The sequence below is a fragment of the Elgaria multicarinata genome, chromosome 5 (genome assembly GCF_023053635.1).
Source record: "Elgaria multicarinata webbii isolate HBS135686 ecotype San Diego chromosome 5, rElgMul1.1.pri, whole genome shotgun sequence".
NCBI classification, from domain to species: Eukaryota; Metazoa; Chordata; class Lepidosauria; order Squamata; family Anguidae; genus Elgaria; species Elgaria multicarinata.
This window is the reverse complement of record NC_086175.1, coordinates 116,247,582-116,268,080: the sequence shown is the minus strand read 5'-3', so window position 1 is coordinate 116,268,080 and position 20,499 is coordinate 116,247,582. Positions and strand designations below refer to the sequence as shown.

Sequence of the window (20,499 nt, the reverse complement as noted above, 5' to 3'; positions counted from 1 at the left end):
GTTCTGCTTCGGGCGGCTTTCGATTGGCCTTCCGAACCGTCATCAAAGGGATCCTGGGCAAATGTAGCGGGTGGAGAAAAGGGGGTCTCGCGCGGCGTTTTCCCCTTCTCCTCCTGCAAGGCGCAGCGGCTCCCCTCTTGCGGCTGCGCTGCAGGTTTACAGGGGGGTGGGGGCTCAATCGCCTGCATGCTCGGAAACAAGCCTGGCTGATTTCAGTGGGTCTTACTCCCGAGTAAATGTGAGCAGGCTCATTGCAGCCCTAGACGTGCAGGCTGAGTGTCCTGCTCCCGATGCCCTCCTTGGATGGGCAAGTCCAGACGTCGGAATCCTCCCTTAGGTTCTAAACTATGATTTACTGTATTTCTATACAATAGATGATGATGATTCATTAATTATCATTGATCATCATTATCTAAGGCTTCGAAGGACTGGTATTACCCCAAAAGGGCATCAAGTCCTGCTACCTTGCCTTTCAGGGAAAGCACCTGGTTCGAATGCGAACTAAAGAATATATAGGTACAGGTATATTTGCATAAATTTGAATGTGCGTATGCAAATTAGGCATATTGTCAGGGGTGGGGGGCTTCCCTAAGGAGCAAGTTTTGAGAGAAGAGCTGTGGCAGTACCGTGGGTGAGATTGAGGCCTGGTCCTTGGGAGGAAGGTTTGGGTTTCAAGCCTTTGATGCAAATGCTCCCAGGAGTTCTTAAGAGGTGTGACGGAAGTGTTTGATCCTCTGTGACAAAAACAGAGCAGTCTATATTTGTGTGTTGAATTTGTGCCCATGTTCTTTTCTTCAAGGACCTCAAACCAGTGCATGTGGCTTTAACCCGTTTCATGTTCGCAATGGCCCTGTGAGGGAGGAGGCGAAACAGAAAGATAGTGAGCCATCCTGCGTCACCGTAACTGGGATTTGGACCTGAAGCCCAGCAGTCCCAGAGTTTCGTCAACCTCCAAAGCGTGCCTGTGAATACCACTTCTGTGTATATGTTCTCACGCCCTGTGACTTCCTTGGAGCGTCTTGCTATGGAGGCTGTACGCTGGGCATTTTCCTGTAGTGCCTGGGTCCCTTGTCGTGAGGATTGGTTGCTGGCCATGCGCCTTGTACAGCCTGAAGAGAAAGAGCGCATTGAGCAGTTTGTCTTCGGGCGTGACGCCAAGGCTGCTATGGTATATATTTATGAACTTGTTGAAAGGTGTACTTTGCTGAAATAGTTATGTTTACCTTCCAGGGCAGGATCTACGCTACTGCTTTAAAACGGTTTATAACAGTAGCGACCACTGTTGGGGCCCAGTTCTTAGAGCTTAAAGGTGCTTCCAGACAGGGACTCTTGCAAGTGCTAGGCCAAGGGTGAGAGCCCCTGGCTCCAATCCAGCCCGCTAGGGAAGCCTGCTTTGATTTTTCCAGGGGGACACGGCCTGCCCTGGAAGAATCCCCAGTTATCTCCCATCTCAGGTTAGAGATAATAGTTAGGATGCAGGGGGTGGGTGACTCCTAGCACCAGTCTCACTGCCTTCCATTGGCTAGGCACTGAACCAGTGGAATTCAGGACACCTAGCACCCACGACCCAGGTAGACACTGTGCCCAGTCTCTTTAGTGGATTACCGCCAGGCCAAACTGCTATGCCACATGTCGGTGGCCATTCCTCCGGTGCCTCTCTCGACCAGCCCTTTGGCTCCTCTCCTCCCAGAACTGCCCCAGCAATGATCATTCCATGTGGTCATGTAACTGCATGGAAAGAGGTATGGTACAGGGCGGAGGAGAAAGAACAGCTGGGCTCTTGTTTTTGGTAGCATCCAAGCGTGCTTTGTAACATCTAGTTCTGGCCAATGTTTTAAAATAAGTGACATGTAAATCAGGTGGAGTCATTCTAATCATGCCTGTAATGAGGTGTGAAATGGAATGTATGTATGCTACTTACGAAGTAGTGTCTAAGTGCCCTGAAACACTATAGGTGGTGCTGATGCTCAACAGATAATATATAAGCACAGTGGCTTCATTATTTTCCTAATAATTAAAACAGGAAAAATATGAGCCGATCATTCCTTTGATAAATAACATTAAATCTCAGCTACAGATCAACTCCTAAATCATAGAGCACTATGCATATGGGCATACATCATCATTAGATTTTTCATTCCATAGCTGATAAAAAAACACCCATCTATTTCCTGACAAATTGAGCATCGTATATTTGTTTTTCTCATTCTTACAGTTTGTACATTTCATTGTTATGAACACAATGCTTTTGCTTCAAGTCAACTAAGGAAAAGTCAACTGTGGTGTTTTGGATAGGGAGTTTGGGCTTGGATGAGAGAGAACTGGATTCAAATCTCCACTCAGTCAAGAAGCTCACTGTGTGATCTTCACTTACTCTCTCAGCTTATCCTACCTCACAAGTTTGTTGTGAAAGTAGAATAGGGACACCCCCTATGTACACATTCATGATCTCCTAGGAGACAGGGTGGGATATTGAAAATGTAAGAAATATAAATAAAAAACAACAACCCAGTAACAGTAATATTTATTGAGGTTGTGTTTTTCCTTTGTTTTTAAAATAATAATTAAAGTGTAGCTTTATTCCATGAATATTTTAAAGGCAAATAATGTTTTAATAAATTGCTTTCCTTCACATGGACATTTACTGTGTGTTATTTGCTCATTTTGTTTCATAGTCTGGTCGTCTGCTGATAAGGAAATTAATTGCAGAAAAACTGAAAATTCCTTGGAATGAAATCCAGTTACAACGGACTTCAAAAGGCAAACCTTTTCTCGCAAATGAGTTAAGCAGCTCCCATTCCAGTTTCAGCTTTAATGTTTCTCATCAGGGGAATTATGCCGTTCTTGCCGCCGAGCCTGACTGTCAAGTTGGCATTGATGTTATGAAGACTAGTTTGCCAGGTAATGCATTCTTATGGCTCACACATCTATGTAATTAAGGTGCTAGGGCAGGAGTGAGCAGCCTTTTTGGTTGTTTCACCTATCTGTACTGCAATACTCTAAGAAAGCAATCCTATGGCCCCTAGACAGGATCTAGGAGGCCATGGGATACTTCGGATTCTTGGCTTCAAGGTCAGAGGCAGCACTCTGACCTCAGAGCTAGCAATCCAAGCTCCTCTCCCCCTCTCAGCTGCCACCAAGAGAACCATACTGGCTGCCTCACCAAGGTTGCAAAGCGATTTTGGAGGGAAGGGAAAGGGGACATGCTGAAAAGCGGGAAGGGGATGGCTTACGCCATATCCCCAGGCTTCCCTGGCCTCCTTCCCTCCCCTTTCCTGACACCTCAGCTAGATGGACCAAATGCCGGTCTATCTAAATTACGGAGCAGGAGGCTCGGAGGAGGCGAAGATGGCCTCTGCCAAGCCTCCCTCTCTGCACTGGATACTTGTAAGCCTCGGAGTTTGGAGGCTTATTTATACCAAGGGCAGATCCCATAGGATTGCTCCCTAAGGCAGTGAGTCCCTCCAGATGTTGTTGGACTGTAACTCCCATCATCCCTCACCATTAGCTATGCTGGCAAGGGTTGATGGGAGTTTCAGTTTAGCAACATCAGGAGGGCCATATGTTCTCCACCCCTGTTGTATGGGATTCTTGTGGTACCAGGGATTGGCTGAGCTATTTGCCTGTCACAGTGGACTGGGGTAAACAGAGGGTCTCTGACTACCTTGGCTGAACTACTCAATTGTTTTCGAAAGGGGCAGGGCAAGCAAAAGGGACTAAGAAATAAGTTCTTAGACCCAGGGAACGGCCCGGAAGAAGGAGTGGAAGAGGAGAACGCTAAGGGAGGGACCTGAGAGGAAGAAAGCAAATTGGAACCACGATGGGCAGAGGTGCATGTGTGTTAGTTAAAACTATGGCCGTTTCTACACCTGCCTTTTTTCCCGGGATCGTCCCGGGATCGTTGCTGTGCATCCAAATGATGCACAGGGGATCTCGGAAGCAGGCAGGGACGATCCCTCCATTTTCCTGGGATAACCCTTAGGTGTAGAAAGGGCCTATGAAATTTGCTGCCCCAAGACATAGTGATGGCCATCAGCTTAGCGTTAAAATGGGGTTGCGCAAATTCGTGGTGGAAAAGGCTATCAATTGCTACTAGTCTCGAAGGCTGTCTGCTGCCTTCCGGATCAAGGCCAGCAGGGCTCTAAATGCCAGTTGCTGTTGTCTTGCTGTTTCTCCCCTCTCCTAGCTTTCAGCTTCACTCTTTCTCTCCCTTCTTCCTCTTTGCCTTGCTGTTCCCCCCTTCTAGGCTCGCTGTTTCTCACCACCACCACCATTTTTGACTAGCCAGGCCCTGATGGCAGCCAATATGTGACTAGCCACATCCTCCTTGGGAGCCATTTTGTGGTAGCTCAGCAGTTTATCAAATTGCCAGACATGCTCATGGGTCCAAAAGGGTTGGGGACCCCGATGTATGGGAACATAGAAAGCTGTCATATGCTATGGTCCATCTGGCCCAGTTTTGTCAATACTGACTGGCAGCAGCTCCCAAACCTCCAGCCCTACTTGGAGATGTCGGGGATTGAACGTGGGACCTTCTGTATGCAACGCAGTTGTTCTACCGCTGACCTATGCCCCTCCTCCCTGTAAGCCTGGGCTGAATACTTCAGCACAGCACTAGTAAAATGTGAGATCAATTAAGAGAAAAATTGGATTCTCCAGAGCATATAGTTGGAAGAGTACTAAGGTTGTCCTGAAGGCTGTTTCGGATGTTCCAGTGTTGGGCTAGAGTCCGATCTAGTGTTCTGGAGGTCATCACCAGCTGAACAGAGAGCCTGCCCATCAGGCAGATACGTTGTACTGGAGTCCATCTCTCCTCAGCCATGGAGTTCAAATCTCTTCTCAGCTGTGGAGCTCCCTGGGTGACCTTGTGACAGGTATTTTGTGCCAGTGTGATATAGTGAACAAAGCGCTGAATTTGGAGCAAGGAGACCTGATCCCTGCTGAGCCGATAAGCTTACTGGGTGACTTTGGGCCAGCTGCTACCACTCAACTTGACCAACCTCACAAGATTGTTGCGAGGATAAAATAGAGGGACAGGGAAAACTATATGCTGCCTTGACTTCCTTGGAGGAAAAGCAGGATATACATGTAAGGAAGTTTTTTTAAATTGAAAAACTAGGGAGGTTGTGGGCTCTCCCAGCTTAGAGGCCTTCAAGAGGCAGCTGGACAGCCATCTGTCAGGAATGCTTTAAGGTGGATTCCAGCATTAAGCAGGGGGTTGGACTCGATGGCCCTTCCAACTCTACTATACTATGATTCTAAGAGGCTTTAGAATAAGTAGCATTACTTTTCTTTCTCACGAGAACTGCCACAGGATGGTGCTATTGCTCTATGAAAGACTTCTAACCTGCAAGATTCAGAACTCAAAATACTAAACGCTTGTAGGTGGCCATCTGCAAAATTTATCTGCAACATTGAAAAAGGGATGATTTGTTTTAGTAGGTAAAGTCAATTTTTGCACCAGAACCCTTAAAGTTTACACTACACTGTACACTTAAACAAGTCTGTTGTCTCGTCCTTAAAAGAACTGTGGTTCTGTAACTGGGGTGGGGTGGGATAGATACAGACCTCTAATGGAGAATTCTCAGCACCTTCACTAAACTTCCATTCCCAGGATTCTTTGAAACAAGCCATGAGAGTCATGGTATACAACTGGAATAGAACAAATACGTTTGTAGATCTGCTCCTGATGCTAAAAGCAGAATTGATCTTATCTGGTGGGTGGAGGTGAATATAGGGTGGGTGTGTTTTAGTTTCCCAGTGATTTCCTATAACATTATTAGCAAATATATTTATTTATTTCAGGCACTGATATCTCACTTTTCTGTTAAAATAATCAAGGCAGTAAACAATGGGTTATATTGGCTTTGCTTCCAGGCAAAGTGCCAAATTTTCATCAGTCCCCCTTCCCTATGGCAGCCCTCTGTGTGATGCCCCGTACGGTTCCATATGGTTCCCTAACCTTCCAAGAAAAGCTTTTTGGGGAGGCTGCAGTGAGGAAGAGAGACTGGCGAGAAGAGAGTGCCCCGCCTTGAGCAAGTGCTTTCCACCAGCGCAGCTTCCCTCAGCCCAGTGCCTGCTGGGTAGTTTGGGCTACAACTCCCAATATTCCTGACCATTGGCAGTGTTGGCCGAGACTATTGGAAGCTGAAGTCCAAAACATCTGGAGGACCTTAGCTGCATTAAGACAGGAGTGACTGAGGCCAAGTCTGATCATTCATGCCGTAATCCAGATAATCTTTGTGCTACCTAATACAACAGAAACAATTAAAAAAGATAGACAAGAGGGGTGTCCCATTAGCGCCTTTGACAGCTGCATTTTGGACCAATTGATAGTTCCAAACTGTCGTCCGAGGCTGCCCTGCTAAAGTGCATTGCAGTTGTCTGGAAGGGACTAGGTCATGTATGATGGGACCAGGCCTCAATCACTTACATCTTAATACTTGCTTTGGACTTCAACTCCCATCAGCCCCATCATAGGTATCATTTGTTGAAGGCGTGGCATTTTAGGAGACCAGATCCAGCTGCCGCATCTAGCTGATTTCGCCTCTACCCGAGATGGGTGAATGCCGGAAGGATTTCTTGAATGCCAGTGGGTGCTCCTATTTCATAGCCATCCATTTGGCTTATGCAAATATAAATGTTTGCAGTATGGTTTAGTAAATGAAATTGTGTCTATTCTTGTCTGTTTTCAATAGAGCTAGGCAGCTCGGGCGGTAACCTTTTCACGTGAAAGTCTTTGATGTATGGCTGTAGTGGCAAGCCACTTCGTTAAGACAAGAAAGTATATGATGCAACTAAAGTTAAGCACTATTTTAATTTCGGCGAGACTTAAGCATATCTCTGTCCCCTACCTATCCGCCCCCCACTCCTTGTTGAGATTAAGTTGGAAAAACTGCAGAAAAGGGCAATTAAAATGATCAAGGGGCCAGAACATACACACACACACACACACACACACACACACATGGGGGAAGGTTACAATAACTGGAGTTGTTCTACTTTGGAAAAAAAGGAGAGGGACGAGATGATAGAGGTGTACAAAATGATGCATGGTGTGAAAAAAGTGGATAGGGAGTTATTTTTCTCCCTCTCCCATAATACTAGAACCCAGGGTTATCCCATGAAGTTGGTTGGTGGGAGATCCTGGATAGATAAAAGGAAATACTTCTTCGTAGTTAAATTATGGAATTCACTACCACAAGATGTAGTGATGGCCACCAATTTGGATGGCTTTAAAAGGAGGTTATCAATGGCTACTAGCCCTGAAGGTTATGTGCTACCTCCAGTATCTGAGGCAGTAAGCCTGTGTGCACCAGTTGCTGGGGAACATGGGTGGGAGGGTGCTGTTGCACCATGTCCTGCTTGTGGGTCCCTGGTTGACAGCTGGTTGGCCACTGTGTGAGCAGAGTGCTGGGCTAGATGGACCCTTGGTCTGATCGAGCACAGCTTTCCTTATGTTCAAGGGACCTAAATGTATTTAGCATGGGGGGGAGTGTAGACTCATAAATGTGGAATAACATGGACAGTTCCCCCGCCCGTGTTTAAGTCCTGCTCATTCAGAAGAGGATTATTTGCATCTATGTAATATATGAGCTATAAGGGTTTTGCCGTGAAAAGCAGATCATGGAAGTGGGAAGGTTTTATGCATTGTGTGGGAGAGGATTATGTGTTTTATTTATTTTTTAATCAATTGTCATGCAACTGTTGCAGTAGGCTTACTTGGTCCCACTTTAGTAGAATTAAAGCACTCAATTTCCTCCAGGACATTATTCTGCTGCTTCATCCCCCCACCACCACCCACCACTTTTTGCAGCCTGTGATGTAACTGGAATTTGGTGAAGTCTTCAGTCATGTGCAGCAAGATGAAAACCCCCGAGTTCTTTATGTTGGTGTATGGAAATAATTGCATTCGTATTATCTTCCAGGAGTGGTGGCGCATGCAAACATTATTGGTGGGAGCTGTGAAGCGTGGCAGGATGGAAGGTTCCGAGCGAGGGCTCTTCGTTCATGATAGCATTCAGTCATGCTCCAATTTTTATGTCTGCCATTGTAGCTTACAGTGATGGACTTCTAGAGTAGTGAATTGAAAACCTGCTTCTGAGGGGTTGTGGTGAGCGTGTCTGCCTTGAGTTGCGGGCCAGACTTGACAGTGATGTTAATTGCATGGTTTTTGTTATGGAAATAGCAGCACAAATGCCCTGGGTAAGCAACACAATTTCCCCTTTATGTAAGTCAGGGGCGTAAGTTAGGGGTGAGCAACCTGCATCCCTAGGGCTCCTTGCAGCCCTCAGTCTAATTTCAAAAGTATTCTGCAAGCGAATCAGTTGAGACTTGTGGCAAGAGCCATCTGCCCCACCCTCAGCAGCCATCTGAGTGGGGAGGAAGAAGGAAAGAGATAGAAAAGTGGGTGGCAGAGTGCTGAGATGTGAAGGCCTTCCCTGCAAAAATAATAATAATAATAATAATAACCAGAAAGAATGTTAGTTTGTTTTAGACCCATCCTACACATCTCCAGCAGAGAGAGAGAGAGAGAGAAGGTGGCCACACCCACTGCTGGCTTGCAGCCCCCAAAGAAATTAGATTCCCGACCAAAAAATGTGTCATGTCTCCCCTGCTGCCGTAGGGGGCAGGGAGGGGAAGTTTTAACCATTTCTCCTGCCTTGGCATTGATAAGAATCTCGTCTCTGAAGCGGCTATTTGCATTTCACAGAACGCCTCCCTTGGCGCCCTCTCAGCTTTTGTACTTGAACTCTCTCAGCTTTCCCCAGTGGAGGCTGGTAGCCCCACTGACATCGGAGCCACCAGCCTCCACTGGCCTTAACCCCCTCTGAAGATGAAGTCCCATAAGGGCTTGTTATTTGTCCTGGCTTCCACATACCCCATCACGGTGCCTGAGGCTTGGCTGGATGTTTCTTAGGAAAATCATTTTATCTTCCCAATGAATGTATTCTCTTGGTCCATGGCCATTCGTCAGGTCTCCCTGCACATTTCTCAGCTAGGTAACTCACAACAGGGACCCTTCTGCTCTCTGCTGCCCACAGATGTGCCATCCCCTCCTTAGAATGGGTTCCCATGGAAATTCACCCCATCAACCCCATAGTGCCATAAGTGGGTTCAGTCTAGGGTGGGCCATGATTTCTAACTTGAGATTTCCTTTTATCTATTCATACATTGCCTTGCCGTAATACTCTGTCCTTTCTGCAAGGAGTTCAGGGCAGCATATGAGATGCACCTCCCCTTTTTATCCTCACAACAACCCTGTGAGGTAGGCTAGCTTGAGGTTGAGAGGTGCGGCTAGCCGAAGGAAAGCCCGTGAACTTCATGGATTTGAAGCCTGGCCTCCCATGTTCAAATTGATATCCATGGGTTTGAACTGGCCTTTCACATCCAACCTGGTGTCTTCCAGATATGCGGGGAATGATGGGAGTTGCAGTCCAACACATCTAGAGAACACCAGGTTAAAGAAGACTGTTCTAAACACTATACCATACAGCAGATGAGGACTTTATTAATGATAAGCACGAACAGCTTGGCAGGCTTTTACATTTAAAATGGTAGGGATTTTTTTGCTCCTTAGAATAAAATATTAAAAACAACATAGGCTGAAGTTCAACAGGGGTTGCTTTTCCTAAGATGGGAATCCAGTGGAGGACAGCTATCCCAGTTGAATTTCTGGTTGATGCACAACTGGTAAGGTTGCAGGAGAAAATTTACAACCCTGTGCCCTGTTGCCTCTGACAATGAGCACAGGTTGATCCACCCTGCCCTTAAGAATAAATATCCAGTGATTCATAAGAACCACAGATGTATGCTGCGGACTGATAATTTATTTTATTTATTTATTATTACATTTACATCCCATCTTTTTCCCCCCTTGCAAGGAACCCAAGCCAGCATACATGGTCCTCCTCCTTTCCATTTTATCCTCACAACAACCCTGTGAGGTTGGTTAGGATGAGATCTGGTTCGCATGTCACAGCAGCAATTGCAGTGATGAGCAGCGCAAGCCATTTCCAATTTCATTAAACGACCCAGGAACAACCCAGAGTTAACCCAACAACAAACAATGGGCAGTTGTTCCCAAGTGGGGAGTAGAACCCAGATCTTCTGAGTCCCAGTCCAGCACTCTAACCGCTACCCCATACTTTGAGCATCGTGCAGGTGTGTGTTTCTCTAAGCCAGCCGTTCCCAACCTGCTATTCTCTAGATGCTCAGACTACAACTCGTAGCAGTCCTAGCCAGCATCCCCAATGATCAAAGATGATGGAAAGCTGTAATCCAAAATTACTGGAGCCTTGGATGTTTTTAAATTTGTTTCTGAAATTTGGCCCTAGAACAAATGTAAACACACACACTGTCCTCCCCGCAGTACCTACAGGGTGCATTTTATTCCCCCCTTACATTTTAGCTTGCACTTTTATTAATATCATCTGTCCTTAGGGCTTATCCCACCCCTTCAGTTAATGGTTGTCATCTATCCTTTGCCAGGGGAAATCAATTAAAAATAAGTTAAAAATTAATTTTACAACTGCTGACGCAAATTTATTTATTTATTTATTAATTACATTTTTATACCGCCCAATAGCCGAAGCTCTCTGGGCGGTTCACAAAAATTAAAACCATCATAAAACAACCAACAGGTTAAAAACACAAATACAAAATACAGTATAAAAAGCACAACCAGAATAAAACCACGCAGCAAAATTGATATAAGGTTAAAATACAGAGTTAAAACAGTATAATTTAAATTTAAGTTAAAATTAAGTGTTAAAATACTGAGTGAATAAAAAGGTCTTCAGCTGGCGACGAAAGGAGTACAGTATAGGTGCCAGGCGGACCTCTCTGGGGAGCTCGTTCCACAACCGGGATTGTCCACTTTCTGAATTTAACACTCTAGAGAGAATGTGGGGTTCTGATATGATTCATTCAGAAGATAATTAGACATGAAGATTGCACTAGCCTGTTATTGCTCTCCCAGCCAAATCTTAGGCACGGTTACGTGCGAGTAGTTCCTATTGTGTTTGTGGGTCTTGCTCCCAAATAAGCATCCATAGGATTGCTGCATTAAGAGAAGTCTAAACACGTTTATTTTTTGCCTTGGGTGACTACTTTAAATATAGTATTTTACCCAATGAAAAGCAGAGGAAAACCGTGTTTGTTGCTGTTCCATTTGAGGAGAGATAAAAAATTGTCACTTTCAAGTAGGAACATAAGGAGTATGAACTGCACAACAGCTTTTTTTAATGAATTCATAACAGATAAATCTCATTAATTACATTTATGTTGCTAATGAGATTTTGCAACACGGACACCGACAACAGAATTTCCTGTAAGTTTATCACATTTTATAAATAGGAATTTCATGTCTAGGTTTTCTTGACCCCAAAGTCTGCATAACACATAAATAAGACAGACTTTTCTTTTTTCAACCAAAGCTATTTCTGTATCCAAGTTATGTGTGAAATTAAAGTAAGAGATTTTTTTTAAAGAGATCATTAACTGTTGAAGATTTACATTTATCTGTTGCCTCCCTAAAGCTAAACTTGATGTCCTCCAGACATCTTGGGCTACAACTCTAATCATGCATGTTGTCAGGATGGCCAGGAATGATGGGAATTGTAGTATCAACACATTTGGAGAGCACTGGGTTTATGAAGCCTGTTCTAGGCGACCCAGTTCAATATTTTGACATTTGCTTCAATCCACTAAAAGGGAAGCAGATCTTCTTAGAAGCAGTGAGGGAACCAGACTAGATTCCTTTGTTGTGTTTCATTCTAGAGGAAACACAGTTTTCACAAGGCAAGGTGTTACAAAGATGTGCTTCCCTTGCAGCAAAACCTTTCAGTAGCGGTTATTTAGTTAAGGAAAAGAAGAATATGATTCCATTATGCTATCTGCATAAGAGCATGGAGTCTTTAATAAGACACAATGCATGTGGCAGCAGCTTGAGCAAAATATGTCTGCCAGATTTTTAACTGGGCCCACAAGGTCCAAGCATATAAAACCAATTCTGGCCCGCTTGCATTGGCTGCCTGTACGTTTCCAAGCCCGATTCAAGGTGCTGGTTTTAATCTATAAAGCTTTACATGGCTTGGGACCACAATGCCTGATGGAATGCCTCTCCCGACCTGAACATACCCAGACACTACAATCAACATCTGCCCCCCCCCTCCCTGTTCAAGTGCCATCTCCAAGGGAAGCTCGGAAAGGGGGCAACCTTCTCCGTGGTGGCCCCCGGACCATGGGATGAGCTCCCCACTGAGGCCCGCCTGGCATTGACATTGTTGTCTTCTTGGCGCCAGGTAAAGACCACCCTCTACTCCCAGGCATTTAATGGTACATTATGAAGTGTCTATGTCTGCTGGTTTAGAACAGGTCTATTAGGAAAAACATTGTTAATTTGTTTTTAGCTGTTTACATTGTTTTAATTTTTCTATATTTATTTTTTTAGACTGTTTTTATTATGCTGTATTCTGTATTTTTATCAGTTGTTGTAAGCTGACCAGACAGCTTCAGCTATGGGGTGGTATTATTTATTATTATTATTATTATTATTATTATTATTATTATTATTATTATTATTCCCTGAGCTGGGAAACTTGCAACCCAATTATGCATACCACTAACGCCAACCTGTGTCATACATAATGGCCAAATCCTTCTCCTTTCACTCTGCACGGAGAGAAGGGCTGCCAGAGTAGCTTGCCCCTGAGTAGAGCAGTGAGTAGTGCATGAAACCACAGGCACTAGTGCAGCATTCCCCAAACTGGTGCCCTCCAGATGTGTAGTCCAACACATCTGGAGCACACCAGTTTGGGGAATGCTGTGCTAGAATATTATGAAAGTCAGTTTCCTCCTTTTTCTTTAAAAAAAAAAAAAGTTTTAAGTCAAGGGGCTGAGGAATTTACTTTCTAAAGCAGTGGTTCTCAACCTGTGGGTCGGGACCCCTTTGGGGGTCGAATGACCCTTTCACAGGGGTCGCCCAAGACCATCGGAAAACACATATTTCCGATGGTCTTAGGAAACTGTATTGACTGAACTATGTCATGTATCATCTTTTGTATTATTAAAGCTATTGTTATGTATTATTTTCATTAGCAAACCATCCCATGACAATGGATCGTGTAGAGAAGAACGAAAATAATTTTATGGTTGGGGGTCACCACAACATGAGGAACTGTATTAAAGGGTCGCGGCATTAGGAAGGTTGAGAACCACTGTTCTAAAGGATGTTGGATCTTCAGGAGTTGTCTTATTATATTGTCTCCTCATTTTTTAATGTGGCTGGCGGGATTGTAGTAACAGTGAATTAAAAAAAAACAATTAGGATTTCCCCCCCTTCCAAATACAAAATAAAAATAAAAATCTATTAACTTCCTAATATACTCAGCTTTGTAAATTAAAGCCTGAAACCCACAAGGCCCTACTTAATGCTGCATAGATATATTTTGGTGATTTCTCCAGTGAGCTGTTATTATACTTCCTCCTCCATCATCATCATCATTTTGCCAGTGTATTGTGAAAGGATTTTTTTAAAAATTAGGTCTGCTGTTGCCTTCAGAATTCTCTGATGAATTGGTATACAGCTTGGCTCATTGTCTTCTTCTCTGTGCTCTTCTTTCCAGACTTTTAGCTTCAAACACTCTTCCCCGTGAAAATATAACAGAAATCACATAAGAACCGGAATGGTTCTATCATGGAAATACTGAACCAAAGAGAAAATTATTTCGAGGAGTGGCTAATATTTTTATTTATTTATTTGGTTTGATCTGTATCCTGCCTTTCCGGGAAGTAAAATGGCACTCAAGGCCATGTTACCCTTGCCTAGCAACCGTTCATATCCCCTTTCAATTTTGTGAATTTAAAATGAAAGTGAGCTTTTACTTATTTTTATGGAGCTTTTAAATGGGTTTTTCCCCCTTACTGACCCATAAAAAAACTTCAATTTTTAGTCGGTGTCGTCATTATCATTTGCATACATTTTCAAAGAATCGTAGAGTTGGACGGGCCTTGTAACACATCTTGTCCAACTTCCTGCTTGATGCCGGAAATCAAAACTAGAGCATCAGCAACCCGTGGCTTTCCAGTCTTGCTTGAAGACCTCCAGTGAGAAAGATCTCATGACCCCTTTAGATAATTGGTTCCCTTGTCAATTGCTCTTATTTATTTACAATATTTATATACCACTCCCCTTTCAAGAATTTCATAGCAGAGGACAAACAGAATAAAAACAATAAAAACCCATTAAAAGTACATTTTTTAAAAGAAATGAAGTGCAAATAAAACCATGGCTGGTCATTAAGGGAAGGCTTCCTGGAACTACGACGTTTTCAGGGGGCGCCGGAAGGAATACAAAGTTGGTGCCTGCTTGGCCATCAGAGGCAGAGGATTCCATAGGTTGGGGCCCACCACACTGAAGCCTCTTCTCCAGGAGCAGGCCCTCAGATGCCCTCAGTGACCAGGCAGGTTGATAGGCAGAAGGCACTCTCTCAGGTATCCCGGTCCCACGTTGTTTAGGGCTTTGTACTCTACGACAAGAACCTTAAACGTGGCCCGGTAGCGAATAGGCAGCCAGAGCAGTCCCCTCAGCAAAGGTGTTGCATGCTGGAAAGCGAAAGCTCCCAACAACAGCCAAGCTGCTGCATTCTGCACTAGCTCCAGCTTCCAGAGCCACTTTAAGGGCAGCCCCACATAGAGCCCGTTGCAGTAATCCAGCCTTGAGGTTACCAATGCCTGTACCATCCTTACTATCAAGATGCTTCTCCTGGCTGCAAAAGAAGCAAAGGCTCTCTTGGGATGCATTCACAGAAGGATAGCTTCCAAATTGTGTGATGATTGTGCCTTTCTTTTGGGATACTATTAGTCTTAAAATGGATTGCAGTCTTCCCCAGAAATTCTCTTTGGTTTTTCTATTTGCAATATCATTTAACTTGGTGAAGTAGGTTGTGGGCTGAGTCAACGTTAAAGCTGTCAGTGAAGAGCGTCTCGCCTCACTTGAGAACCGTACGATCGTGACTACAAGCATCTTGTGATCTGCCTTTCTTCTTGAAACAGGCTCATTCAAGTGTATTTAAAGACAGCACTTAAGGTTAAAAATGCTACTAGAAACAAGAACAAGGGTCAGTTGCAAATTTGTGCAGGGATGGTGTTAGAGTGCAGTATTTCAGAAACAGATGGGTGATGGTTTGCAGCCTAGCACCATGAGCCAGATGGTGTGCACTTAATGGACCTGGGTTTTAGAAATTGCTTAAAGTATCCCAACTCAGTCTCTGGCCAGGAATCAACGCATTAGTCTGCATTGCCTCCCCTCTGGTATTTGTTGTTGCCCTTGACTTAGAGTTCTAAAAGACGAGCATTTTATTGCACACTCATTACTGGGTACTCACGGATTTTCGCAGGTCCCTCTCATGACATGTCTGCCTCCCGCCCCTTCTTGCTTTCTTTGCACCACAAAAAAACACCTGAGTAAGTCCGACTTAAAATAAAGATGGAATTTGCCACTATCTCCTGCTGTGTGCGGGAGAAGCAGCGCGATCCAAACTGCTCACTGAATGGGCCACGTTCACGTTGTTTACTTCCTCTTTCAAAAGAGGAAGTAATGAGGGACTAACACACAGGCGGAGAAGCAACAGTAAGCAAACATGATTTTCCCCTGTGATGATGCTCTATATCTGCATTTCTTTGACTAAGACAGCCATCCCCAACCAGGTGCCTTTCAGATGTTTTGGACTACAATTCCTAGCATTCCTGACCCTTGACCATGCTGGCTGGGACTGATGTGTGTGTATTCGTTGGGTTTTTTTTTTTTTTTGGTGTGGTTTGGGTTTGGTGTGTGTGTGTGATGTGGGAGAGTAGTGTGTGTGTCTGTGTGTGTGTTTTTCTCTGAGCATCACTATCTTGTGCTTTGTGAATTCAATTATGCGATTTGGCATTTGGGGGTCAGACCCCCGCCCCCCCTCTCTGTCTTTTATGCAGTTTCCTGGCTAAGTTTCTTGTCTCTGAGCCTCATCAGTTTTCCTTTTTTGAAACAGATGTTGGAGCAGAAAACTGGGTTCAAAAGAATAGTTTTGTGTTATGAAGCTTTGCCTTGTCCTTAAATTCTTAGGCAGGTTTCTTTTTCTTTTAATCTCACCCGTTTCCCTTCTAGGCCATGGGTGTTTTGTGACCAGCCACTGTCATTTCTCTTTTTAATTGCAGGAAGCGGTTCAATTCCTGACTTCTTTCGTATTATGAAAAGGCAGTTTACGGAGCAAGAATGGAGAATAATCAGGTCCATGAATAACGAATGGCTTCAGTTGGATATGTTTCACAGGCACTGGGTAATTGATCGTTTTTATCGAAAAACGTTTTTCTGTGTTTGAAGTCTAACTAACACAGGCCCTATATGTTCAGCTGGAGCGTGTTCAGAGGAGGGCAACCAGGCTGATCAGGGTTCTGGAAACAAAGCTGTATGAAGAGAGACTGAAACAACTGGGCATGTTTAGCCTGGAGAAGAAAAGATTCAGGGGAGACATGATAGCACTCTTCAAATACTTAAAAAGTTGTCACACAGAGGAGGGCCAGGATCTCTTCTCAATCATCCCAGAGTGCAGGACACAGAATGACGGGCTCAAGTTACAGGAAGCCAGATTCCGGCTGGACATCAGGAAAACTTCCTGACTGTTAGAGCAGTACCACAATGGAACCAGTTACCTAGGGAGGTTGTGGGCTCTCCAACACTAGCGGCATTCAAGAGGCAGCTGGGCAACCATCTGTCAGGTATGCTTTAGGGTGGATTCCTGCATTGAGCAGGGGGTTGGACCCAATGGCCTTGTAGGCCCCTTCCAACTCTACTATTCTATGATTCTGTGACTCTGTGATCAAACTTTTAAACATCCATTGTTTTAAGAATGCTTATCTTTATCAGATTGCAATCCCTCTTTTTTAAAACAACAACAACCATTTGCTTTGAAAACCTACAAAGAAGAATTCTCCGAGACTCCAAGTTCTCACTTCCACCACAAACTAGTTCAATAGAAGTGTCTTTATCTGTCACATTTGCATCCTGCTTTTCCTCCAAGGTCCTTGGGGTGGCATACATGGGTTTCTTCCCATTTCATCCTCTCAACAACATTATTAGGTTGTGAGAGAATGCAAGATCTGGCCTTAACGGGGCTATATGAGGCAAACAGTGATGGAGAAAACCTTGGATTATATACTTTATAATTTAGCATCTTCATCCATAAACTTACATATTGATTTAAGTGAACTAATGTTAAGTAGCTGGATGAAGGAGCAGGAAATGCTAAGGAAAGCCTTCGTTTCAGAGCTAGATGCCAAGTCTTGGCTCCTACCAAGTCCAGGACTATGTGTGCAGCTGCCACACATTTGGGAACACCACAAATTGCCCTTAAGAAAGCTGTTTGTACTTTTTCAATATTTGAGTTGTAGTTGGAAAACCAAATTTGAACACCATATAAAAGCCGAGCAAGTGATTTGGCCATGAAAAGGGAATATGACTTTCCCCTTTAGAATAGAAGAAACACTGAATGGCAACCATGCTGTTATGCACATTATTTATAAAAGTAAGTCTCACTGAGTTCAATTGGGCTTGCTCCCAGATACTTGGATACAGGGTTGCAGCCTAAAGTGGTGAAGCTTTAGTCATAGAAATATGCCTATACCGCTTCTCATTTGCACAAACCCTGAAGAAGTTTAGAATACTGCCACAAACCAAGGAAAGAATCCACAAGCAAAATCCAATCCTAGGGAAGAGTTCAAAACAGCTCATAACTGGGGAGAAAGCTAAAGTAAAAAACATGCCAGTGTTGAGGTCCCATGTACAGCAAAGGGGAGATCATTCCACCCAATGGATGCCACTGCTGAGAACGCCGTCTCTGTGTCTTCACCAGTTGGAAATCCATACGTTATGGCATGGAGAACGGGAACTCCTGTGAAGATTTAGTAGCTGGGAGGTTGGTGTACGGGAAGACATTTCTTGAGGTAGCCTGATATCATGTGAACTAGGTAGCAGTATGTAGAAGATGTGCCATTTATTCATAGAGAGTCTTAGGAATTGAGTAATTTTGAGTCTTAGGAATTGAACAGAAACAGATCACCAGAGGAACAAGCAGAGAACCAGTATGGACGGACTTGGATTGGAGATACCTGTGTTCAGATTCCCAGTGAGCCATGATGTTTACTGGGTGACCTTAGACCAGTTGTTATCCAGCATATTAACGATATAGATTTCCAATATTCTCACAGCAGCAAATAAGACCGGCTCTCCTTTGGCCTTTGACATTCATCCAGCTTCTGTTAATTCTCAAGCCAAATCCTTGCAAATATTAAGTGTAGGAGGGCATTTACTGTTGCATATTTTAATGTGATACGTCAGCCCTCTTGGATGGGAGATTTAGGAGGATACCTTATACCAACAGACTGGCTGCGTTTGGACAACGCAATAGTCAATGGTGGGTTAATAGGCAACTCCACGGTTGATTATCAAGGGGGTACTCCCCACACGACATGATTATAATCAACCATGGTGTGGATTAAGGCCAGCATCAAGTTGACTATTAGTCAGCAGTATGTTTGATTGACACATCCCCCGCCCTCTCTCCCCTCCTCAGTCCTCTTGCTGGTATCCCATCAGCCATTGTGAGTTTTGCTGGCCGGACTAGAACGACACCCACCGTTTTGGTCGCTCTTGCCAGGGGACTCTGTAGTCGCCCAAAATAATCAATTGTGTGCGACAAAACAGTCAACAGTGCCTGGCACACGACACGATAACTGACGGTTGTTCAAAGCATCAACTCTGCACAGCATTGGTTATTTGTGTTGGTCATTTCGCTCAAAGAACCAACCGCTGTGTGAAAAAGTCCTAGCAGACGACACAACAACCAGCCATTGACTCTTTAATCTACCACTGTCTGTTTAACTCACCGTTGGTTATTGTGTCGTCCGAACCCAGTCACTATATCCTTGCTCAGAAGAAATCAAAACAGTAAGTCATATTTTTCTTTTCTGTAATTTGTACCGAGACCTCCATAATGAGTTAATTAACCCATTAATCCTGGAAGATCATCTGAATATTGTTCTCCTTTGCGATACAAAAGAGTTACAGAAATTATAGCTAAATAATTGCTAAGGCAATGAGGTTTAAAACATTATCTAAGTGAGCTAATTTTGATCCTTTGATTTGGTATTAATAGAAATATCTGAGCTATGTTTTAGGATTTTACTTCTGTAACTTAAGCAATGGCTTTGTATTTTTTCTCCCATGTCAGTTGTTGTATAGGTCTTATTGTGAAGTCTATTGACTGGATCAATAAACTGATGGACACTTCTGAATAGACTTGTATAGAATTGCACTGTTACTGTGATGAATTGGTAACTTTTCAAAAACTATTGTGTTTGGCAAAGTGCACTAGCTGAGAGCAAGTGATACAGATTTGTTTCATTTATATAACTCTGTTATAGATAGGATGGTGGAGGAATATATATAGTACTGAGCTGTTACAGCAGTAGAGAGTCTAGAATAAAATAGACAGCTATGAGAGTGTGACCCTGTTCAGACAACACACAAAGCTATGGTAGTTAAGCATTTTGAGCTAAACATTATGGTTTTATTCATGTGAACCATGACTTAGCATGTCTTTTAAACCATTCCTAATCATGGTGGCTGCATAACCATAGTTTAAACACACTAACCATTTACTGCCAAAGGGTTAGCGGCCTAACTATGACTTAGCATGTCATCTGAACCGGGTCAGTACCTTCACTGTGGGACTTGCTAGACCTCCCTGATAATCCAGTGGGGAGTAAGGGCGAGCCCACACTGCAGCTAGCGCAGGCCATCGCCCCTAGCTAGATGTAACAAGCGACGGGGTAAGGGAAAGCCCCGTCGCGTTGGCCATTTTTGTTTTATCTTAAAGGGGCCATGTGCACAGGAGCGCACCAATGAAAAGGTAAGTCTTTTTTAAAAAAAATTAAAGGGTTCCCCGCTCCCACCAATGTCTGATGCCCCCCTCTTGCTCACCCATCCGCCCCCTGCTCACTTGCCCGTCCACCCCCTCTCTCCATGTCCGCCCCCTCTCGCTCGCGCGCCCGTCCGCCCCCGCTCTCCATGTCCGCCCCTCGCTCGCTCGCCTGTCCACCCCCTGCTCGTCATGTCCACCCCCGCTTGCTCGCCCGTCCACCATGTCCGATGCCCCCTCCGCCCCCCCCAGCTGCGATCTCCCCACCCTGGCTCCGCTCTTCCACCCCTATCTCTCTTGCCGGGTCCGCTCCTCCCCCCTGGCCCCCATCTCTCCCCCCCCTCTGGCCCAATGGGCACGGAGCGCTATGCCCTGTGCATGGCTTTTCCTGGCTACTCGCGAGTAAGCTGCGTAGCCAGGAAAAGCCACAGAACCAGCTAGACCTTCCGCAGCCCCAGGCTCAGCCTGGGGCTGCGGAAAAACTGGGCCACAAGTGGATCCAGTTATCCTGGGTCAAGGGAGGGTTTAGCCCGGGCTG

At 44.5% G+C, this 20,499-nt stretch overlaps 1 protein-coding gene across 2 annotated transcripts in view; it reads left to right on the top strand.

Annotated features, from left to right (window-relative positions):
* Positions 1-187: 187 nt before the first annotated feature.
* Positions 188-20,499, top strand: part of AASDHPPT (aminoadipate-semialdehyde dehydrogenase-phosphopantetheinyl transferase) — a 29,001-nt gene continuing 8,689 nt past the window's right edge. The window contains exons 1-4 of one of the 2 annotated variants that reach the window (XM_063127832.1): positions 188-238; positions 800-1,168; positions 2,676-2,901; positions 16,201-16,322. In XM_063127832.1, coding sequence (XP_062983902.1) covers positions 986-1,168; positions 2,676-2,901; positions 16,201-16,322 — 531 coding nt within the window. In that variant the 5' untranslated portion in view covers positions 188-238; positions 800-985. Of the gene's footprint in view, positions 239-454; positions 517-799; positions 1,169-2,675; positions 2,902-16,200; positions 16,323-20,499 lie in introns of those variants that run through there. The other variant, XM_063127831.1, reaches the window with a different exon arrangement.